The sequence below is a fragment of the Rhinichthys klamathensis genome, unplaced genomic scaffold (assembly GCF_029890125.1).
Source record: "Rhinichthys klamathensis goyatoka isolate OS25496 unplaced genomic scaffold, OSU_Roscu_1.1 h1tg000270l_1, whole genome shotgun sequence".
NCBI classification, from domain to species: Eukaryota; Metazoa; Chordata; class Actinopteri; order Cypriniformes; family Leuciscidae; genus Rhinichthys; species Rhinichthys klamathensis.
This window is the reverse complement of record NW_026606790.1, coordinates 964,506-984,357: the sequence shown is the minus strand read 5'-3', so window position 1 is coordinate 984,357 and position 19,852 is coordinate 964,506. Positions and strand designations below refer to the sequence as shown.

The 19,852-nt window shown below is 40.9% G+C and overlaps 1 protein-coding gene across 2 annotated transcripts; it reads left to right on the top strand.

Annotated features, from left to right (window-relative positions):
• The first annotated feature begins 608 nt into the window (after positions 1-608).
• On the top strand, positions 609-10,523 carry wdr5 (WD repeat domain 5). 2 transcript variants are annotated; one of them, XM_056268244.1, is made up of 14 exons: positions 609-803; positions 2,156-2,286; positions 2,486-2,594; positions 6,200-6,273; positions 6,359-6,448; positions 6,563-6,652; positions 6,740-6,823; positions 6,952-7,007; positions 7,096-7,142; positions 7,874-7,949; positions 8,084-8,117; positions 8,208-8,282; positions 8,424-8,511; positions 8,910-10,523. In XM_056268244.1, exons 2-14 carry the CDS (start codon positions 2,206-2,208, stop codon positions 9,008-9,010), a joined length of 1,005 nt encoding a protein of 334 aa, XP_056124219.1. In that variant the 5' UTR covers positions 609-803; positions 2,156-2,205; the 3' UTR covers positions 9,011-10,523. The 2 variants fall into 2 exon arrangements, with proteins under 2 accessions (XP_056124219.1, XP_056124218.1); XM_056268243.1 differs by having other exon boundaries at positions 2,152-2,286.
• Positions 10,524-19,852: the final 9,329 nt, after the last annotated feature.

The window sequence follows — 19,852 nt, the reverse complement described above, 5'->3', positions numbered from 1 at the left end:
ATTTGTACATAATTGTGTTTGTAGATCATAAAATTGTCATAAAATTGTCATTGATCATAAAATATAGGAACAATTATTTTAGAATACAAATTATAGGTTATTGTTCAGCAGTGTATTTGATTTCTTAAAAGGCTATTTAAAAAAAAATAATGAAAGACCCAATTTATACCGAGAAAAAATAATAATATAAATTTCGGTAAATATTATTTGTAAAATATTTAGTTTATGTTAAGTTGTTACATTATTATTATTTTGTACTATTTTTTTCTAAAGCAATGCACTGTTTTATGTATCATTTTTTTAATCAAATTGTATTTATTTATTTAAAGCACATAGCACTAACTATATATACACTTTGCTTAATATAATGGCAAATCTATGTTCTATTTTAATACCTCTTTAATGCCACATAATGTGATGACATTTTTAGAATAATATTGTTAAAAAATGATGGCGATCAGAAATACTTACAAAATATAAACGAAGTATTTGGTAGATCTGCTTTCAAGCAATAAAACATTACATTGTGCACGGTATGGGTCTAGATCGGCGTTTGAAAAAATGTCCCTCTTGGTCTGCCGTTGAGCTTTGCGCATGCGGAGTTGTTGTCATTGCCACATTACCGCCTGAGCTTGCGGTGAAGAGAGGCGCTCATCCACCATCGTATTCAGTACGATCACTTTGATCATTGCATGGTCAAAACGGCCTAGCGCGCGATTCATGAACAAATCTACATCCAAACCCAGTAGTGGACTCATACCAGAAGCCGAAAGCAGCTCTTATTACCTCCTCAGCAGCCGCCGGTGAGGGATTTTACTCGCTGCTTTTGTTGTCTGAATGTATGGGAGAGAGAGACAGAGAGAGAGAGAGAGGCATGTGTGCAGAGAAAAGAGATACATCAATCTGTGCTTCATTTATGCTATGGGGGATGGGACTGACGACTGAAACGATCGCGGTAAAACCATGAATTTGGACACAAAGTTTTGTAAATTACACAGATATGCTAGATTGCAGGTGATCCATCGTTTCTCTGAGGCCCTGCGTCTCTCAGATAGCCTAGCAGCTAACAGTGGTGGTGTTTTCACTGGTCTGCTCCTGACACCGACACGAGTTTTGTAAATTATATCTAGGTTTTAGCTTGGGTGTTTATCCAGATGATTTTAGACTGAAGTCAGGGTCCCATTGCCAGTGCCAACAGTCTTGCCAGTTGCCATGCATGTTGTGGTGAGGAAACACTGTTTTATCAGACTGTGTATTATTAAATGTTTATTTTTATTTTATTTAAGTCTAACTTACCTGTTTTCTTTTGCTTTTATTAGTATACACACACAAAAAAAAATATTTGTTCAAATGAATTATATACAGTGTGCAAAGTGTGTTTACGTGTACAGATGTGCTTAAAACGGTACAGTCCTTCCAGAATCTGAAAGATTGTAAAGTTTTATTTATTTAAAAAAAAAAAAATTATTACTTGAATTTATTATCCTATTTATTTGTTTACACACTGTTGGTGCTTTATTTTTCAATTGTCCGCATTAGTAAAGCTGGGATCTCAACATCATATAGTGGGGTAAAGCTCAAAGTACTTAAAGCACCTGTAGGTCAGGGGAGCAGATTCACAGCCCTGGACAAACCAGGGACAATGACGCAGAGAACCCAAACCAATATATTAAAACGTTTTTTTAAGCATAGACAATTGAACAGGATTATTAGTGTAAATTAAATGTATGCCTAGTTACTATTTGTTTTGTAACAAGTTTACACACATCCCACATTAAGTAGCTTAATTAGGGCAGTACAAAATGCTTTAATGTATTTCTAAAATGATAAACATCTTGCATATTCTGCAAGGATTACATTTCCAAAGGTAAATTAAATGTATATACATGAGCTGGCAGAACTGAATGCTATTCATATTGTAAAGATGTTGTGAACACCAATCAGTAAGCTGACATGTGCTCGATAGTTTTACATGTAGGCCTATTGAGTAACACCCACGCAGGATTACCACGCACCTTAATAATTTTGATGATCAATTACAGATTATGATGTGATAACACCAAACCGAATTCCTCCATTTATTGTGTCATTCAAATTAGAAGACTAATATCATACATGTCATATGCTCATCAGTACTTTTCTGTTGTTCAGTCAGGTTGACGTTGAACTTGCTCCTATAAACCCGTTCTCTCTAACTTGGTCGCCATGGCAACTGAGGAGAAGAAACCAGACACAGAGGCTACTAAAACACAGCCGGCATCATCTGCCTCCGCCAGCCAGAGCAAGGTAAAAACATCGCCAGGAACACCCCTCTGCGACACAGTTTGGAATAGTTTTGTGCTTGGTTATGGATCATTTTTATGTTGTGTAACAGATACACTGTTGTAAATGGTATAGCAGCATTATTACAGAAATGTGCTTATGATCTGTGACTATCATTTCTCTATATTGTGTCATTAATGATGTGAGTTCTGCTCTATCTCAGTCAGCACCTGTGAAGCCAAACTACACCTTGAAGTTCACACTGGCTGGCCATACAAAAGCAGTCTCTTCTGTCAAGTTCAGTCCAAGTGGGGAGTGGCTCGCCAGCTCATGTAAGTACTTGTATAAATACAGCACTCATACTCATTGAGAATAGTTATAGCATATAGCACAGGGCTTCCCAAAAAAACATTTTGCCAGTCAAAATTTTCTTTAACCTGACACACCTATTTTCTCACAACTCTACGTTAATTTATATACATTTAATTTTTATATACATGTATATAGTGTTGTCACGGTACCAAAATTTCAGTATTCGGTACCAATACCAGTGAAAATCCACGGTTCTCGGTACCAATTTCGGTACCAAAGCTTAATTTAGATAAAATTTACATATATTAAAGTGTATATCACAGTTACAAAGATGGAAACTGTAGTATTAAAAACACTTTACAATAAGCTTATATTTGTTAGATAACATTAGATAAAATGACCTAACAATAAACCATAGTTATATACATAGCAATTATTCTCCTTGGGGTTCATTTAAAAAATATATTAAATACATTTTTTAAATCAAAAGTTTGATCTGTTAACATTTGCTGATGCACAATAAATGAGGTGAACAAACATGAACAATCAAGTGTTTGTATTAAATAACATTCACAAACATTAATTAATGTTGTAAAAATATATTGTTCACTCAATGTGTTGATGTTAACACATCAAGTAATGTTAATGAATGGTATCTTATTGTAGTGTTACCAAACTATACAGGAGATAAAACATGTTTTATTTGACTTAACTGTAGCCTACTTTTATTTAATCCAAAACTGCCAAAAATGTCACTCTTGCCTGTCTTCATAACTTGAGAACCCTGTAGCTGATTTCTAATGCAAGGGCTAGAAATCAATTAATTCTTTGCTGATACTTCCTCGTCATCACGGAGAGCGCAGTTTGCACCGCTTTCTCCTTCTCTCCACAAGCGCTCGCTCTCGCGTGTCTCCGCTATCCAACCATAAACAGTGACGCGCCTGGAAAAACAAGCTTGCACGTCGCTTCTATTATGAGCGCGCTTCCCGCGCGCCTACATTTGAAATTTGCACGCGCAAAAAACGTGCTATGTGAACGTGTGAACGGCCCTTTATGACAACGTGACATTAGCCTAATTCAACATATTTCCATATGTGGCTCTTTCCTCCTTTCTTGTCAACAAGTGGATTCAGAGCCAACGCATTAGCAGCGCCGCCGGTCGCCATGTCTCAGTGTTTTTATGAAGAGGACGCAACTCTGCACCTTTCGGACAGCGCATCAAGAACCGGATTAACCCGGTACTCGGTACCTAGAAAAGCTGGTACCGTAACCGTTAATTTTTTTTGGTACCGACTTGGTACCGAAGTACCGAGTTTTTTGACAACACTACATGTATATGTATGTATACGAGGCATATATTTATATATAGAGAGAGAGAGAGAGAGAGATATTAGGGGTGTAACGGTACATGTATTTGTCCAGAACCGTCACGGTTTGGTGCATACAGTCAGATGACAAATAGTGAGTCCACACACCAATCCAGAATGTGGCGCACGCAGTAATGCAATGCTGTTTGCTAACTGCCACAATAGAAAAGACAATATATCCACCAAAACAAGAGTTCTGATTGCACACAAGAGCTTGCTAGTAACCTATACGCTGAGTTTCGATAAATTTTTCCACAAACTTCACGGAAAGGAAACCGGGACGGCAGAAAGCGGCATCCTGTTTGGCGTCTTTTTTTTTCAAAAGCACAATGTTTTTTTTATTCTGAGTGTACACAAATAAAAATACACTTATCTTTTTGACCATAAGTAAGTATTTTAAGTAGTTTCCGCTGTTATGAGACAAAAATCATTTGGCATTGTGTCGATTAGTCGTGGAAGCCTCAGATGCCGCTTCTCTCGCTGTCTCCACATGCAAAGGTGAAGTAGGCTCTTTTCCTTTTTCTCGCTCATCTTTCCATGATTTCTTGAAAAAGTGTAATATTGAACTTTGTGCATCCGCCATTGTCACAGCATGTTAATGTACTCACGCGCTGAGAAAATGACAGCGTAGGCAAGCCACAACACATTAATCAAACGACATCATCCAGATGTGCCAGTCACTAGAGCTAGAGAGAAAAAGACTACAGGAGTCCAAAAACTTTTCAGTTTTATAGCTGATTGTGACTGTAAAAACTGTAAAATAAATGGGGAACAAAACAGGATTTGTTGCTGACTGTGACCCCAAAAACCGAGGTACGTACTTAACCGTGACTTCCGTGTACTGTTACACCCCTAATATATTTTATATTTATTTATTTATTTATTTATTTTAACAGAAAATTACAGGGATACCTTTAAGTCTGTGTTTAGTTGACAAAAGGTTTATAAATGCTTCTTTATAAAAGTAATGTTTGTATTAAACAAAAAGTATATCAAAATTATTTGTAAAAAATTGGGAAATTATGCTGAAAGATGTGAAGATAAAGTGGTCCAGGTGCACATTGTGTTCCCAAAATGCATGTTATAATTGACATGCAGATTACGAGATTGTGAGCAGCATTTACTGTGAACTAAGCCATTCCACATTACACCAGTGATCACACTAAACCATACCATGATTTCAAATTTATTTTAATTGCAGCCCAATTTATTTATTTAATACAACAATTTATGATTTAATTATTAGCTTTTAAAGGTTGTATCAGCGATTGTGGGTGACGTCACTTCTGTTTGTGTTTGAAGCGAGATCCCAAACAAACCAAGTTAGCTCGCCCCTCCCTCCCGTTTCGTGCTGCATGAAAAAAAAAAATCATATTTCTTAAAGCGACAAACAAACGATATTCAGATTGACGTTCTACCTCAATGATGGCTTATTCTGCTGGGTAAATCATTATAGTTGTTTTTCTAACATAATTTTATAACCAAGTAAATATAATATCTGTTACTTGCACTTTCAATATTGTGTATTCTAAAATAGGCTAATGAAAAAAAAAAAAAAAAAAAAAATTTTACTTTGTATGCATGAACATTATGTTACCAACTACATATCTAGCTTCCAGATTTTCTCCCAGCTAGCAGAATAGTTTTTTTTTAATATAAATGGTTACAATCAAGTTGTCATAACGTTGCCTATTATCATTTATTTAACTTGTACAGTTCTGTACAAGGGAGAGGGAGAGGTCGGGCTCGAGCTCGGGCTGCTTCAAATCTTTAAGCTCTCTCTTCCGTTCAAAAGCCTTCCCAATTATTATTCGTTTCTTTAACGAATAATGACGCTTTTCCCTCGCCCTAATCCTCCTCCTCTTCTTGGGGATTGCCTCTTCCATGTTCACTGTATCTGGTCCGTTGATAGACGCGCTGGCTTCTTCTTCAGCTCTGACTTCGCGTGCAGGCGCCGTGCACGAGCGCAAAAACAAACCAAACCCGCCCCTGTCGGTGATTGGTTGGAACACTGTTTATTTTGGTTTTGAGTGGTGGTTGTACCCCATTTGTTTTTGTGTGCAGATCTCAGAGCCTAGGCTGCCTACAGAGACGCGTTTTTTTGACAGCCTGCTTATGGGGCGGGCAGCTAGCGGATCGTTAGGAAAGATTAGATGAATGTGATCATTTATGTTTGGGCCTGAAATCGCTGATACAACCTTTAATGAATATTGTTTTTAAATAAGAAAAAGGTTTAATGTTTGTTTCCGCTCATCCAGCTGCTGATAAGTTGATCAAAATATGGGGTGCATATGATGGCAAGTTTGAGAAGACGATATCTGGACACAAACTTGTGAGTATCTCAAAAGATCCATGATCTCAGAGTAGTGCTGCTTTTACTGCACAGGGTGACTGACCTGGTTTGCTCTCATCTGCAGGGCATCTCAGACGTGGCCTGGTCCTCTGACTCCAACCTCCTGGTCTCAGCTTCCGATGACAAGACCCTGAAGATCTGGGATGTGAGCTCTGTAAGTCAACATCACAAAGCTGAACCTTTTAATATAGAATTGAAAGCATCTGAGCTTTAATTGTTATGATGACACAATTTATCATATTCGTTTTTCCTTTCTGTTTTTCACCAGGGAAAGTGTTTAAAAACACTGAAGGGTCACAGCAACTATGTATTTTGCTGTAACTTTAACCCCCAGTCCAATCTCATTGTATCTGGATCTGTAAGTCCATTCATCATTTTATATTTTACAATTTTGTTAATTATGGCATATATGCATTATGCATTCTAATTATTATCTCTCCGGCAGTTCGATGAGAGCGTGAGGATTTGGGATGTTAAAACGGGGAAATGTCTGAAGACACTGCCAGCTCACTCGGACCCCGTCTCTGCGGTGTGTGTTTTTATTTTTTTATATATTTTTTTATTGACCTATGATGATCACAACCGTGTACATTGGGTGGGTGATATACTTTTAAGTGATATTTTCTTTTTGAATTGTGTATTTTTTGTTTATTATAGGTTCATTTCAACAGAGATGGTTCATTGATTGTGTCCAGCAGTTATGATGGACTTTGGTGAGTGAGCTTTGGCCGTGAACATTATTTTGAAAACGTGTCAGATGCATAACTAACAACCATACCTACTTATTTGACTTTTAAACAGCCGGATCTGGGACACAGCATCAGGCCAGTGCCTTAAAACACTTATCGGTAAGTTCACCAGTGTTTTACACAAAAGCACTTGTTCAGACTATTTTCAAAGGCAACAATTTGTTCCTTGAAAGTAGCTATGTTTCCATCCAAAAAAGAGAATTTAACTTATGCACAAAGTTAGAATATCGCATAAAACATTGTGAATAAACCACCGTTTCCACCCCATGTGTTCAAGAGAACAAAATCGTTACTAATTGTAAATTAGTGCAAAATATCTGTAATAAAAATGAACGTTGCTGCAATCAGATAAGCCACTGTGGCTCTTTTTTCGTACATCATAAACGACTTGCGCCTCAGAGTGCACAGACGAAATGCAACAAAAGCTGTCATGTTATCTTGTGTTCGGATGCTTGGTGTTTGGGAACACAACAGTTTGAGACAATTCTGGGAGGTTATTATACCCAACCGTTTTGATGAATAAAATTGCACCTCAATCGAGCGCTTTTTGTTTTTTTATGCTCATTTTTAGAATTTATGTACATTTTTAGAATTGATGTACATCTTTGTGTTTCCATCCAACTTTTTTTTTAATGTGCTAACCCAAAATTTGCATACAAATATATGGGTGGAAACATAGCTAGTGTTTATGCAACACGCATGCATAACATTTAGCCAACAAGAAACTGGTAAAATACAACTAAATGTACAACATCTTAAGTTAGAAGAAAGAGATTTTAAAGCATAAACGGGCATTATAAATAATGAATACATTTGCAAATTTTCAACAGATGATGACAACCCACCTGTGTCTTTTGTGAAGTTCTCCCCCAATGGCAAATACATCCTGGCTGCCACTCTGGATAAGTGAGTCATATATTTCCTTTTATTCTGATCCTTTTATACTGCTCATTCTTTAAAAAAAGAGAATAGTCATGAAATTTATATTAATCCATTTAGAAGCCGTTAAAAAAAACGCATTCATTCCCTTTGTGTTTTAGCACTTTGAAGCTTTGGGACTACAGCAAAGGAAAGGTTAGTATTTTTCTGTTTAGTTAGTGCATTGTTTTAATAAAAAAAATCATGCTTAATCTGTGTATAACAATATCCTTTTTCCTTGATTAGTGTTTGAAAACTTATACCGGTCATAAAAATGAGAAGTACTGCATATTTGCTAATTTCTCTGTCACTGGTGGAAAGGTATGTAGGCTCTGCACTATACTAATCAATTTCTAAGCATATCACACTAACACAGGCAATCATTAGTGTTGTTCAGAACCATTAAATTGTTATTGCCGAAAGTGATTTTACATTTTTTAAAAATGTTTTTTTCTTTTTAAGTGGATTGTCTCTGGTTCAGAGGACAACATGGTCTATATCTGGAACCTTCAGACCAAGGAGATTGTACAGAAACTACAGGGGCACACAGGTAGGAGCAGAACTTCAGTGGATGTTTCACGAAGAAGCTTTAGCCCAACAGTTTAAACACTTCCTGCTAATAGCTTGAGCTAAGCAGTGCTAAAAAAATTTTGGTTGTCATATTGAATCATTTTTTTTCCATAAAAATCACACACACACACACACACACACACACATATATACATTATATATATATATATATACTGATAACTGACTGCTACTTTTGACATTAACCCCCTTTGCTCAGGGACACGGAGTTCCATTTCTGTTTGTCAAATTTCAGTTTATGGCTCAGTTGATAAATCTTTTTTTGTTCATGCAAATATTTGTTTCCTTTTTTTTGCCCAAAATTTTAATAGCTACACTTCTAATGTAGATTGAAACTAATCTTGTTTTTTTTCTTTGTAGATGTGGTGATCTCAACCGCATGTCACCCCACAGAAAATATCATCGCATCAGCAGCACTAGAAAATGACAAAACCATCAAACTTTGGAAGAGCGACTGCTAAGCCTCAAGCTTATTTTACTTTATTATTTTGTTATTTTTTTAATTTTCTACTGTTCATTATGTGGGGAGGGGGGTAAGAGACTTTTGTTTTTCATTTGAAAGGTCACGCAATGCCGTTCACATTGACATCAAGGCTCGGCAAGAGCATTGGTGAAAGCGCCCTACCCGACATACCCTCTCCTAACACAGCACCCCTCTCTCCACTCATGTGCACTAAAACAATCACTTTCTCTCTGCCTTGCCACCAGCTCTCGTTCATCAGTTTAAGCATCCAGCAAAACTTTTAACCAGACTGTAAATCTAGGCAGCTTTGTTTGAAATTCACAGACCTGTTAGGACAAAGAGAGCGTTCATGTCTGTTTTTTTTCCTGTAAGTTTTGTAGAATCAGTGATGGTTTGCACACTTTCTGAAGCCAGCAGAACGCCTTGGGCACATTTTTAAGTGGCCATTTTAACCGAAATGTTTGGAGGATTAAATTTCTCTTCTTGATTTTGTCATTTCCATGAGCGATTTGCAGCTTCTCTCCACTATTTGGCCAAGAAGAGGTTTCGCAAACTTCATCTGTGAACACCTGAAATACTTACCTTGACTTACTGATGTCAAATCAAACCTCCATGTACGAAATGTGTTGTGTGGCAGAAGGATGTTTTGAACATCCACTATTTCATGTTTTTTTCTGTAAATGTTAAAACAGCAATTAAATCAATTCATTGTGTTATAGTTGCTAAGCTAATTGTCAGACATCGTTTATGGTTTTCAGTGGCTTTCAGTGTCGTCTAGGCAGTGCTAACAATAAAACTCCTTTCTCTTTTGTTATGAAGGCTTATTGCAGTTACAGAGATGATGTATGCCAAAAGTTCACTTTATTCCTTCAGCTGTAACTACCTGTAACACCTTTTGTTCATATCAGTTTTGGTGCTTTTGATCAATAAAACTACAATACATCGGGATGGAATAGCTTGGTCAGCTTTCAGAGAAAGCATTATCAGTTAAAAGGAAAAGTTACTAGTAGACTGAAGTTTCACCAACTATAAATATTCATTCTAAGCTACAAAGAAAAAAAATCCTACCTGCACAATCTGGTAAAAGACAAACCGTTTCTAACTGTTATCTGGTTACAGTTACACACGCAAGGAGGAGTGTTGCTGTGATCTGAATATGCCATAACCTTGTATCTCTTGACCAAAAGCAGTCTCGATGTATTAAGAGCCTTGAGGTGTTTTGTGTACCTGACACTTTGTACATACTTGCAGCTTCTCTGTTCTTTGATATGTTTACCTTTTGTTCTGTGGTATTTTTAACGGTCTCAAGTAGCTGAGAGTACTTCAAAACTGTTTTATTTTTTCTGCTTTATGTGGATGATGGTTTGTCATAAACCCATCCTCTGCTTCTGGACTCGCCAGATTTCCAGTGCACTGCAGTGATGACAGGGGCCGCATGAGGAATTGTATCTGTATTGCATTTAGTCACTTTGGACATGACCTGTGACTCAATAAAGATTTTTTTACCTCTATCAATGCAATATTGTCCATGCATTTATATAAAGTATATAGTTTAATTATCTTCTGTGCATTAGGTTTGAAAACAGTGCTGTTAACAGAAAGGTTTATTTTGTGATGACTGGCTGACTGTACATTTTCCCACTTGTCACACAGCAATGGTGAGAATTCTCCAAGTGGGTGGACCTCTCTATTTGTCTCCTTTCAAGGCTTTTCTGAGTGTGTAATTTATCAAGCTACAAGCTACTCATAATTGAACTCTAGAATGCATGAACCGAAAAACCCACATGAATGCATAAAGGGGTCAAAATGACCCATATTGGAATGAATGGTTTTCTTAAAAAAAAAAAAAAAATGTGTCCTATTATAATTGAATAATGAAAATAATGGATTATACACAAATGTTTTAATATCAAACATGTTTATTTGTCCACTTTCCTTGAATATATGCATTACAAAAGATGAAATGTTGTACTTTTTCTAAACAAACTCTTAACTAATTTAAATGTAATTTACAGTTCTGAACCGTCACTCCCCACACTTCTCTCACAGACCATTAAAAAATAATCTTTTCAGACAGAGAGATTAACATTTCACATAAGATTTTCACCTTTCGAAGCATAACTTTTGGGCAGAGTTTGCACCCCTTCATTTGTTTAAGGCCTTTCAGATTTCTCTACTCATCTACTGCATCTGAAATTGCATAACGTCTGAGTAGGTTCTACATTTGAGAACTTTGTGACTGTTACTTTTTTTTTGAAGAATTAATGGAATATCAAATATTTATAATAAAATATTTTTGAAAATCACAGCATGCTTCCAGGTCAGTTGGACCCCTTTACACATTCTAGGGTTAAAGTACATAAACTGCTGCAAAATCAAGCAACTATTTTAAAATATATATGAACCAGACCGTGATTGTGACTGTGATAATCAGTGAAAAGGCCTATTTCTGAAAGCTGTTCATTTATGAGGACCTTCCGAACGAAGTATTTCCCTAAAATGATGCAGACTTTCCAATATCTCTGCCCTAGTTTGCTGAAGTTTAGTTATTTAATAAAAAATAGGCTAAACAATAATAAAGCAAGAATAATTTGTTGAAATATGTGAGATGGTTTATTCAAAGTGCAATGGTTAAACAAACAAGGTTTTTCTCTTTTTTTCAAATATTTATTGAACATTTTCCAACTTTAGCAGAAAGCACAACAAAAATTTCAACCACAATTAAGGGAAAAAAGGCTAAAATAATGAGCACATTATACTTAAAGGGTAAAGAAAGGTAATCAAGGTAAATAAATAAGATAATAAAGTAAAAATAATTAAACAATAACACTAAATATATAACTGCTGTACATTACAATTTCAAAACCACTATGTACTCACTTCTGGCACATGAATGGTAAAACTCTCCAGCAGAATAGTTGACAGTTCCCTAGATTATTGATATATAGGGCTTCCAGACATTATAAAACTGGTCAGGCTGACCAAGTTAAATATTCCAGCGGAATTAGTTCCATCAAATTCGTGTGCCAACCCAATGTAGTCGGAGACTTGTCTCTTATCCACCTCAGTAATATGCTTTTCCTAGCTGCAAATGTAAGAAGATTATAGTCTTTTTTTCTTCAAAATCAAAGCTTTATCAGACAGACCAAGGATAATAAAGGATAAAGGAACCAACTTATTATCAAAGATCTTACTCATTTCAGAAACTATCTTGGCCCAATATTTTTGTAACTGATTACATGACCAAAGACAGTGAGTGAGTGTACTAATTTGTGTTTTGCACTTAATAAAGCAAAGAGGAGAAAGGGTTAATACGGTTTGGTGAAATATGCATCCTACAATTTTGAACTGTAGCCTATAGCCTTGGCATGATTACAGAGATAGATTTAGCATATTTCAAAATACTACTTCACTTGACAAAAAGTTCTCTCTCCCAAGCACATCTATTCAGAAACATTTCCCTCAGATTGAGAACCTTGCAGACTCACTGACTTTTTTTTCAGGTGTCTGAAATAGTAGTTTTTCTATATGAACCAGACTTCTGTTATTATATAATGAGGTCTTTCAGAATATAGCTAGTTTCTAATCTGTAAAAAAAATACGAAAAAAAAGTTCATGCTTTAATAATTGATACCGCTGTGCTGTATCAACTCCTCAAAAGACATCAAACCTTCATTAAACAACAAGTCCATAAGCCGACTAATACCTTGGTTCACCCAAAATCTAAACCTCCCTTCAGATCATGGAAGTCCGTATTGTTCACAATTGGCGTGAGAGCAGAGGTTAACTTAGTTCTTTCCTCGAAACGACAAACAGCCTTCAATGCCTTAAGTGCAATTTACAGTTACAGGGTTATCACAATTCTCCAATAGGCTATGTTTTTGTTGTAGTTGAAAAACAACAAATCCACAAGGGGAAGTTTTGACAATGATTGTTCAAGATCTAACCACGTAACCTAGAAGAGTTATCAGGAGCAACCCAATCAGAAATTAAAGCTGCTAGCAGCATTTAGCGGTGTTCAAGCAGTTAAGGACTTTAAGGCCGTTAAGCACAAAAGCATCAAAAGACATTAAGTTTTATGTAGCAAGCGTTTAACCATTGACATCATAGATGAAATAGACCATGTTTTAGCATGATTTACCATGATATACCAAATTTAGTGTGATTTTTCATGATCTACCATGTTCCAGTATGATTTACCATGAATCTAGCATGATTTACCACAGTTTACCAGGTTTTACCATGTTATAGGATGATTTACCATGATATACCACATTGTAGAATGATTTACCAGGATCGTAGCATCATTTACCATGATTCATCACATTGCTAGCATGATTTGCCATGATACACCATGTAATAGTATTTTTTACTATGATTTACCATGTTTCTATCGTGATTTACCATGATTGCCCACATTGCTGCATTGATGTGAAGTGCCAATAAAAATGAAGTGATAAACTCTGAAAAAATGATTGTGTTATAATAGTTAACATGGAAAAACTGGTTTGCAGAATAATGGTGAAAATCAAGTGTGTCAAAATGAGAGTAAGCCAATAAGTGGTCTTCTACTGCCCTCTGCTGGCCACTCTACTTATTAATAAAGTGTTTTCACGGGTGCTTTTGCACTCATATGTAGACATTTGCTCACACACACACACACACACACACACACACACACACACACACAAAGTCATTATGAAAATATATTTTAATGGTCTATAAGCATTTCATGTCTTTGCAAGCTATTAATCAGATTATTCAGAATTTATTCATAAACATGGGACTACACACACACACATTCTATTGTAGATTAAACTGTCTCATTCAGGGTTCACATTTGTCAATGTGACAATGAATTTTGACTAAATGTGAGTGTAAATGTTAAAATAGTGATTTTATAAAGTCTAAATATGAATTATAGAATAATATTAGTTAGTAGCATGACAAAATGACTATTTTAAACAGCAGGGGGCAGTAAAATACCACTTATTGGCTTAATATGCCAGTGTTCATATCATTTTCACCTTTTTAATTGTTATAGAGGCATATTTTGTCCGATTTGTCTGAAATTTTTCATGCTTGTTTAGAGTCACGTGTCACATGTTCTGACTTGATTTGAAGAAGATCTGAGCATTCATTGAAGAGATATAGGCGTTTGGGGACACTTGGTCAAAGCTACATATTGAAGTGACCCTATTAAAGCCATCCAAATGAAGAAGTTATACCTTTTCTGATATTTATTGATCTAGAGAGTCCAGAGAATTGTACTGCACTGGTTTAGAACATTATGATATGAACTTTATATGATCATAGATGGAAAAGACCATTTACAGCCAATACAGGCAATTTACCGAAATGTATGGTTTTAAAGCTTTTTAACAGTTATAGCGCCACCTATGGTCCGATCTCCATGAAACTCTGCATGCTTCTTCAGCATGTTATGACACATGTGCTCATCAATTTTTGTGAAGTTCTGAGTTTTTATTTATGATTTATAGGCTTTTGAGTGTATTTTGACACGCCCCCTTTTCTAAATGACCCTGTTATAGTGAACCAAAGGGCAAAGTTCAACTTTTTTTTGATAATTATTGATCTAGAGAGTCCAGAGAATTGTCCTAGACTGGTCTGGTTCCGATCAGGCAAAAAACCAGGGACTAGTTCGCAAAAGTAGGTTTTGGACAAAATTGGCCATAACAAATTTTTATTTGCTCATCGAGAATCCGAGATATACGTCTTGTCCGTCTTGAGCCAAGGAACACAGTGGTGCAAAAAGCTTGATTCTAAATCAAACGGTCTATGAGTTATGAGCAATTTAGTACTTTTGGTTGCTGTAGCGCCACCTATGGGCCAATCGGGGTCATACTCTGATAGGTTCTCCCCAAACTGAGGCCCTACCACCTGGCCAGGTTTCAAGTCTCTAGGCCTTACGGTTTGGGCTGCACGATGCGTTTTAGTTTTTTTTTTTTTTTCAAATAGCAATTACAATAGGTTCCCTTTCGAGAGGTTCCTCCTATTGCGTAATAGCTTTACGCTATGGGAAAACTCCTTTTCTCGAGAAATATTGAAGTCTTTATGTAAAACGCATTGCAGCTGCACAGCATACAGCAATGAGCGAGGCAGCTCGGTCATTGGCTGTGCTGCGGCAACTTGCACGAACCAATGACGGGGCGACTCTGAACCCGCTTCCAATGAGCGTGCTTCGCGCCCACGCGCGTCAGAGCCCGCCAAGATGGGCGTGGCCAAGGGCTATATATTGGGCGCCCCGTCGTCTGAGTTCTTTAGATTTAATCTCCTTCAGCAAAGAACCTTCTCTTCGCTGGATCCTCCGGATTTGTTGGAGTCTTTTCGCCGCCGCCGTCGACAAGCCTACAGCAGGACTGCTTCGAGGACGCCGGCGCCTTCAGCCGCCTTCGATCGCCCTTCTGCTAAGCCATCCGGCGCGCACCATCTATATCCTTTTACAAAGCTATCAGTGTTCGCCCCCGCGACACTTTTTCTAAAAGAGTCAAATTTCCAAGGCGTTGTTTCAAATACCTTCCTGCGCCTCGTGTCGAGGCCCTCTTCAGGACGGGGATCGTCACATCATCTGCGCCCGCTGCTTGGGACCGGACCACGCAGAGGCTGCCCTTACTCGAGGCGGATGTCCCGAGTGTGACGCCCTGGGCCTCACCGAGCTGCGCGCTCGCTTCGCCATTTTCACCGCGAAAGAGCCCACCTCTTCCGTGCTGCCATCTCCTCTAGTCGAGCCGCGAAAGAAAAAACGCCGCTCACAGAGGCCGCCGGAGCACGCGGTTTGCAGTGATGTCACGCCGGGCCAATCCCCGCGTGCTTCACCACCACCCGAAGACTCCCCGCCGCCAGTCCAGTTCACACAGGCGGACCAGCACCCCTCCAGCGGAGCGATGGGGCTCGTCTCGTTTGGCGCGTCAGGGGATGACGATGATAAGGATGACAGTTTTTCCTGTGATGCTGCATCCGACGATTGGCCGGGCTCGTCCTTCGACCCCGCGCCATCGACATTAGCGGGCACGAGCGCGGGCTCCAGCATGGACTCTGAGATCGTCCGCATTCTCTCTAAGGCCGTGGAAGACCTCGGGCTCGATTGGTCTTCCCCGGAAGAACCCGCCCGCAGCCGACTGGACGAGTGGTTCCTGCAGGGGCGCCGACAGGCCCCTCGACAAAGACCCTCCCCCTTCTTCCCGGAAGTTCACGACGAACTCACGAAGTCGTGGAAAGCCCCGCACTCCGCTCGCCTGAAGCCTTCTTTTTCTTTGTCGCTCTCCTCTGTGGACGGCGCGAAAGAAAGAGGCTATGAGGGGACTCCGCCCCTCGAGGAAGCTGTGGCCAATCATCTGTGTCCACCCTCCAACGCTGGATGGAAAGCTAAAGCTTCTCATCCCTCGAAGCCTTGCCGATCTACTTCAGCTCTCGCCGGTCGCGCATACGCCGCCGCCGGCCAAGCTGCATCAGCGCTTCACTCTATGGCTGTCCTCCAGGTTTTTCAAGCCAAACTTCTCCGCAGTATTGACGAGTCTGGACCCGATCCTGAGGCATTTAAGGACCTACGCAGCGCCACTGACATAGCGCTGCGAGCTACAAAAGCCACCGCCCAATCCATCGGCCGTGCTATGGCTAACCTGACTGTCCTTGAGCGCCATCTGTGGCTGACGCTAACAGAAATGAAGGATGCAGATAAGGCGTCATTTCTCGACGCGCCTATCTCCCAAAGCGGCCTGTTTGGACCAGCGGTGAAGGAGTTCGCCGAGCGCTTCACCGAAGCCCGTAAGGACTCACAGGCTATGCGTCACTTCCTGCCCAAGCAATCTAGCTCATCGCAGAGCCGCCAACGGCCGCCTCAGCAGCAGCGAGCTAAGACGGCGCCCCCCGTTTCTCAGCCCAAACCTGAAACGGATTTTCGACGCCGCTCGCGCTCCGCCAACAGGAAACAGCCGCCCGAGCGACGGGGACCTCGGCCCAGGATTGTGCTGAACCCAGAGCCTCGTAAGTCCTCCTAGCTACAGGGAGGAAAAGGGAGAGCGCGTGTCTCGCAAGAGCCGGACCGTTCTCTCCAAAACGTTTAAAGCATTACCCAGTCCCCTCACAGGCGGCTGGAAATGTCTATACAGCAGCCAATGTGCCAGCCACACAGCTCGCCCACCTGCAAACAAACGCCGTTTTTACGGCGACACACAGAAATCACATAAAGAGCTATTTTCTGCCTGTGTCATTAAAGGGTCACGTGTCCACACCAAAGTGCGCATTCCCACATATCAAAACTGTAAACTCAGTGCCAAATGTTTTCCCAGCTCAGGCTGGACGCCCCATAAATGTAGATTGTGTGCCAACTGTTACGTATGCACCACTACACACAAGCACTGTTCCCACAGTTATAAACACTTCCCCAGTAAAAGCGGGAAGTTGTATAAGAGTAGCGCGTGTGCCCGCTGTTATGCACGCACCCCATCTCACAAACACTGTTTATATGGCCAAAAACCTCCCGCCACGAGCGGGAAGTTTTATGAAAGTGGCGCGCGTGCCTACCACAGTCTATGCACCCCCACCCATAAGCACTATACACACAGTGTTAAACATTTCCCCATCTCACTCTGTGAGCATTACAGCGAGCGTGCCTGTAATCTCACACGCACCCCTGCACTCGTCATTCAACAAAGCTGCTCAGCGCGCGCCCGCGCCGCTGACAGCTGTGAGCTCGGTATTTACACAGAACGATTCGCTGGCGGGGGCCATACGTCACTGCGACACGCCCCCGGCCAGCATTCAGCCCATATCTGTGCGAGCGAAAGCTTGGGAAAATATCCCCGACATGCCGAAATGGGTTTTGAACATAATAAAACACGGTTACTCGCTCCAATTCGCTCGCAGACCGCCCCGCTTCACAGCAGTGGTAGAGACGAAAGTGAGAAAAGATGTTTCACATGTTCTACGCACCGAGATGCTCAAACTGATAGAGAAAGGCGCTATAGAAACAGTGCCCCCCTCTATGAGCGAGGCAGGTTTTTACAGCCGCTATTTTCTCGTCCCGAAAAAGGATGGCGGTCTCCGCCCCATCCTAGATCTCAGACATCTGAACAAAGCTTTAATGATTCGCTCGTTCAGAATGTTAACAACCAAGCATATCCTCGCGCAAGTTCGCCCGGGGGATTGGTTTCTGTCAGTGGATCTGAAAGACGCTTACTTTCACATTCCAATAGCGCCTCATCACAGGCCATTTCTGAGATTCGCTTTCGAGGGACAGTCATATCAGTACACAGTACTACCATTCGGCCTGTCACTGGCACCCCGTACATTTACGAAATGTATGGATGCAGCACTTTCCCCCCTGAGACAGTGGGGAGTGCGAATACTAAATTATCTCGACGATTGGCTAATACTAGCACAATCAGAGAGCCAGTTAGTGACACACAGCTCTTGGATTATCAGTCATCTAGAGTGCCTAGGTCTAAAAATCAATTTTGCAAAGAGCATGCTATCCCCCAGCCAGAATATTTCTTTTCTGGGAATAGTGCTAGACTCGGTGCAGATGACAGCACGCCTCTCATCAGAGCGCGCGCTCACTATTCGGCGCCTTGCAACATCGTTCAGAGCGGGTGCGCGCGCCCCCGTCAAGCGATTTCAGAGGATGCTCGGTCTCATGGCCTCAGCATCAGCTGTACTCCAGCTAGGATTGTTGCACATGCGTCCTCTCCAACGCTGGCTCAAGAGCCGTGTCCCCACTCACGCATTTAATCAGAGCAAATCACGGCTGCATAAAAGCCCTGACGCCCTGGAAAGCTGTCGACTGGTATCAGTCCGGCGTGAGTTTGGGCGTGAACACAAGGAGAAAAATGATCACGACAGATGCCTCCAAAATAGGTTGGGGGGCCCTTTACGAGGGCAGGCCTGTCTCCGGCTTGTGGTCAAACCCGGAGAAGTGCCTACATATAAACTGTCTGGAATTGAAAGCGGTCGCTTTGGCTCTCAGAGCCCTGCTCCCGTACCTGAAGGACGAGCACGTCCTAGTCCGAACGGACAACATGACGGTAGTCTCGCATATAAATCGTCAGGGTGGACTCAGATCGAGCTCCCTGCACTCGATGGCCAGGGAGCTCCTACTATGGTCCCAGCGCAACCTGCGCTCGCTGAGAGCGGCGCATGTGCCAGGTGTTCTGAACCAGGGAGCGGAGATGCTGTCCAGAGACAAAGTTCTCCCAGGAGAATGGTCTCTCCACCCCCTGACGATTCAGTGGTTATGGCAAACCTTTGGCAGAGCAGAGGTCGACCTCTTTGCCTCCAAGGAAAATGCGCACTGCCCTCTCTTCTTTTCAAAGAGCACAGACGCGCTCGCCCAAGTCTGGCCGAGCCGACCGCTGTATGCCTTCCCTCCGGTCGCGATGCTACCTCAGGTCATCAGTCGGATCAGGGAGGAAAAATGTGCAGTGCTCCCGGTAGCCCCACTCTGGAAGAACCAGACGTGGTTTCCAGAACTGATGCAGATGACGCAATCTGCCCCATGGCCGATTCCACTGAGGCTAGATCTCCTCAGGCAGGCCAACGGGATGATCCTCCATCCCCGCCCCGATCTGTGGGCCCTCCATGCGTGGCCCCTCAACGGATTCCCGGGAACCTCCCCAGTGGAGTGTTGAGAACCATCACTGAGGCGCGAGCGCCCTCTACGAGGCGCTTATATGCCCAGAAATGGAAGGTGTTCAGTGACTGGTGTAAATCCAGGAACCTGAATCCTGAGACATGCGAAGTGCCGAGTGTGCTCGTTTTCTTACAAGAGCTGTTGGAGGCAGGCCGCACCCCCTCCACGCTCAAAGTATATGTGGCTGCCATA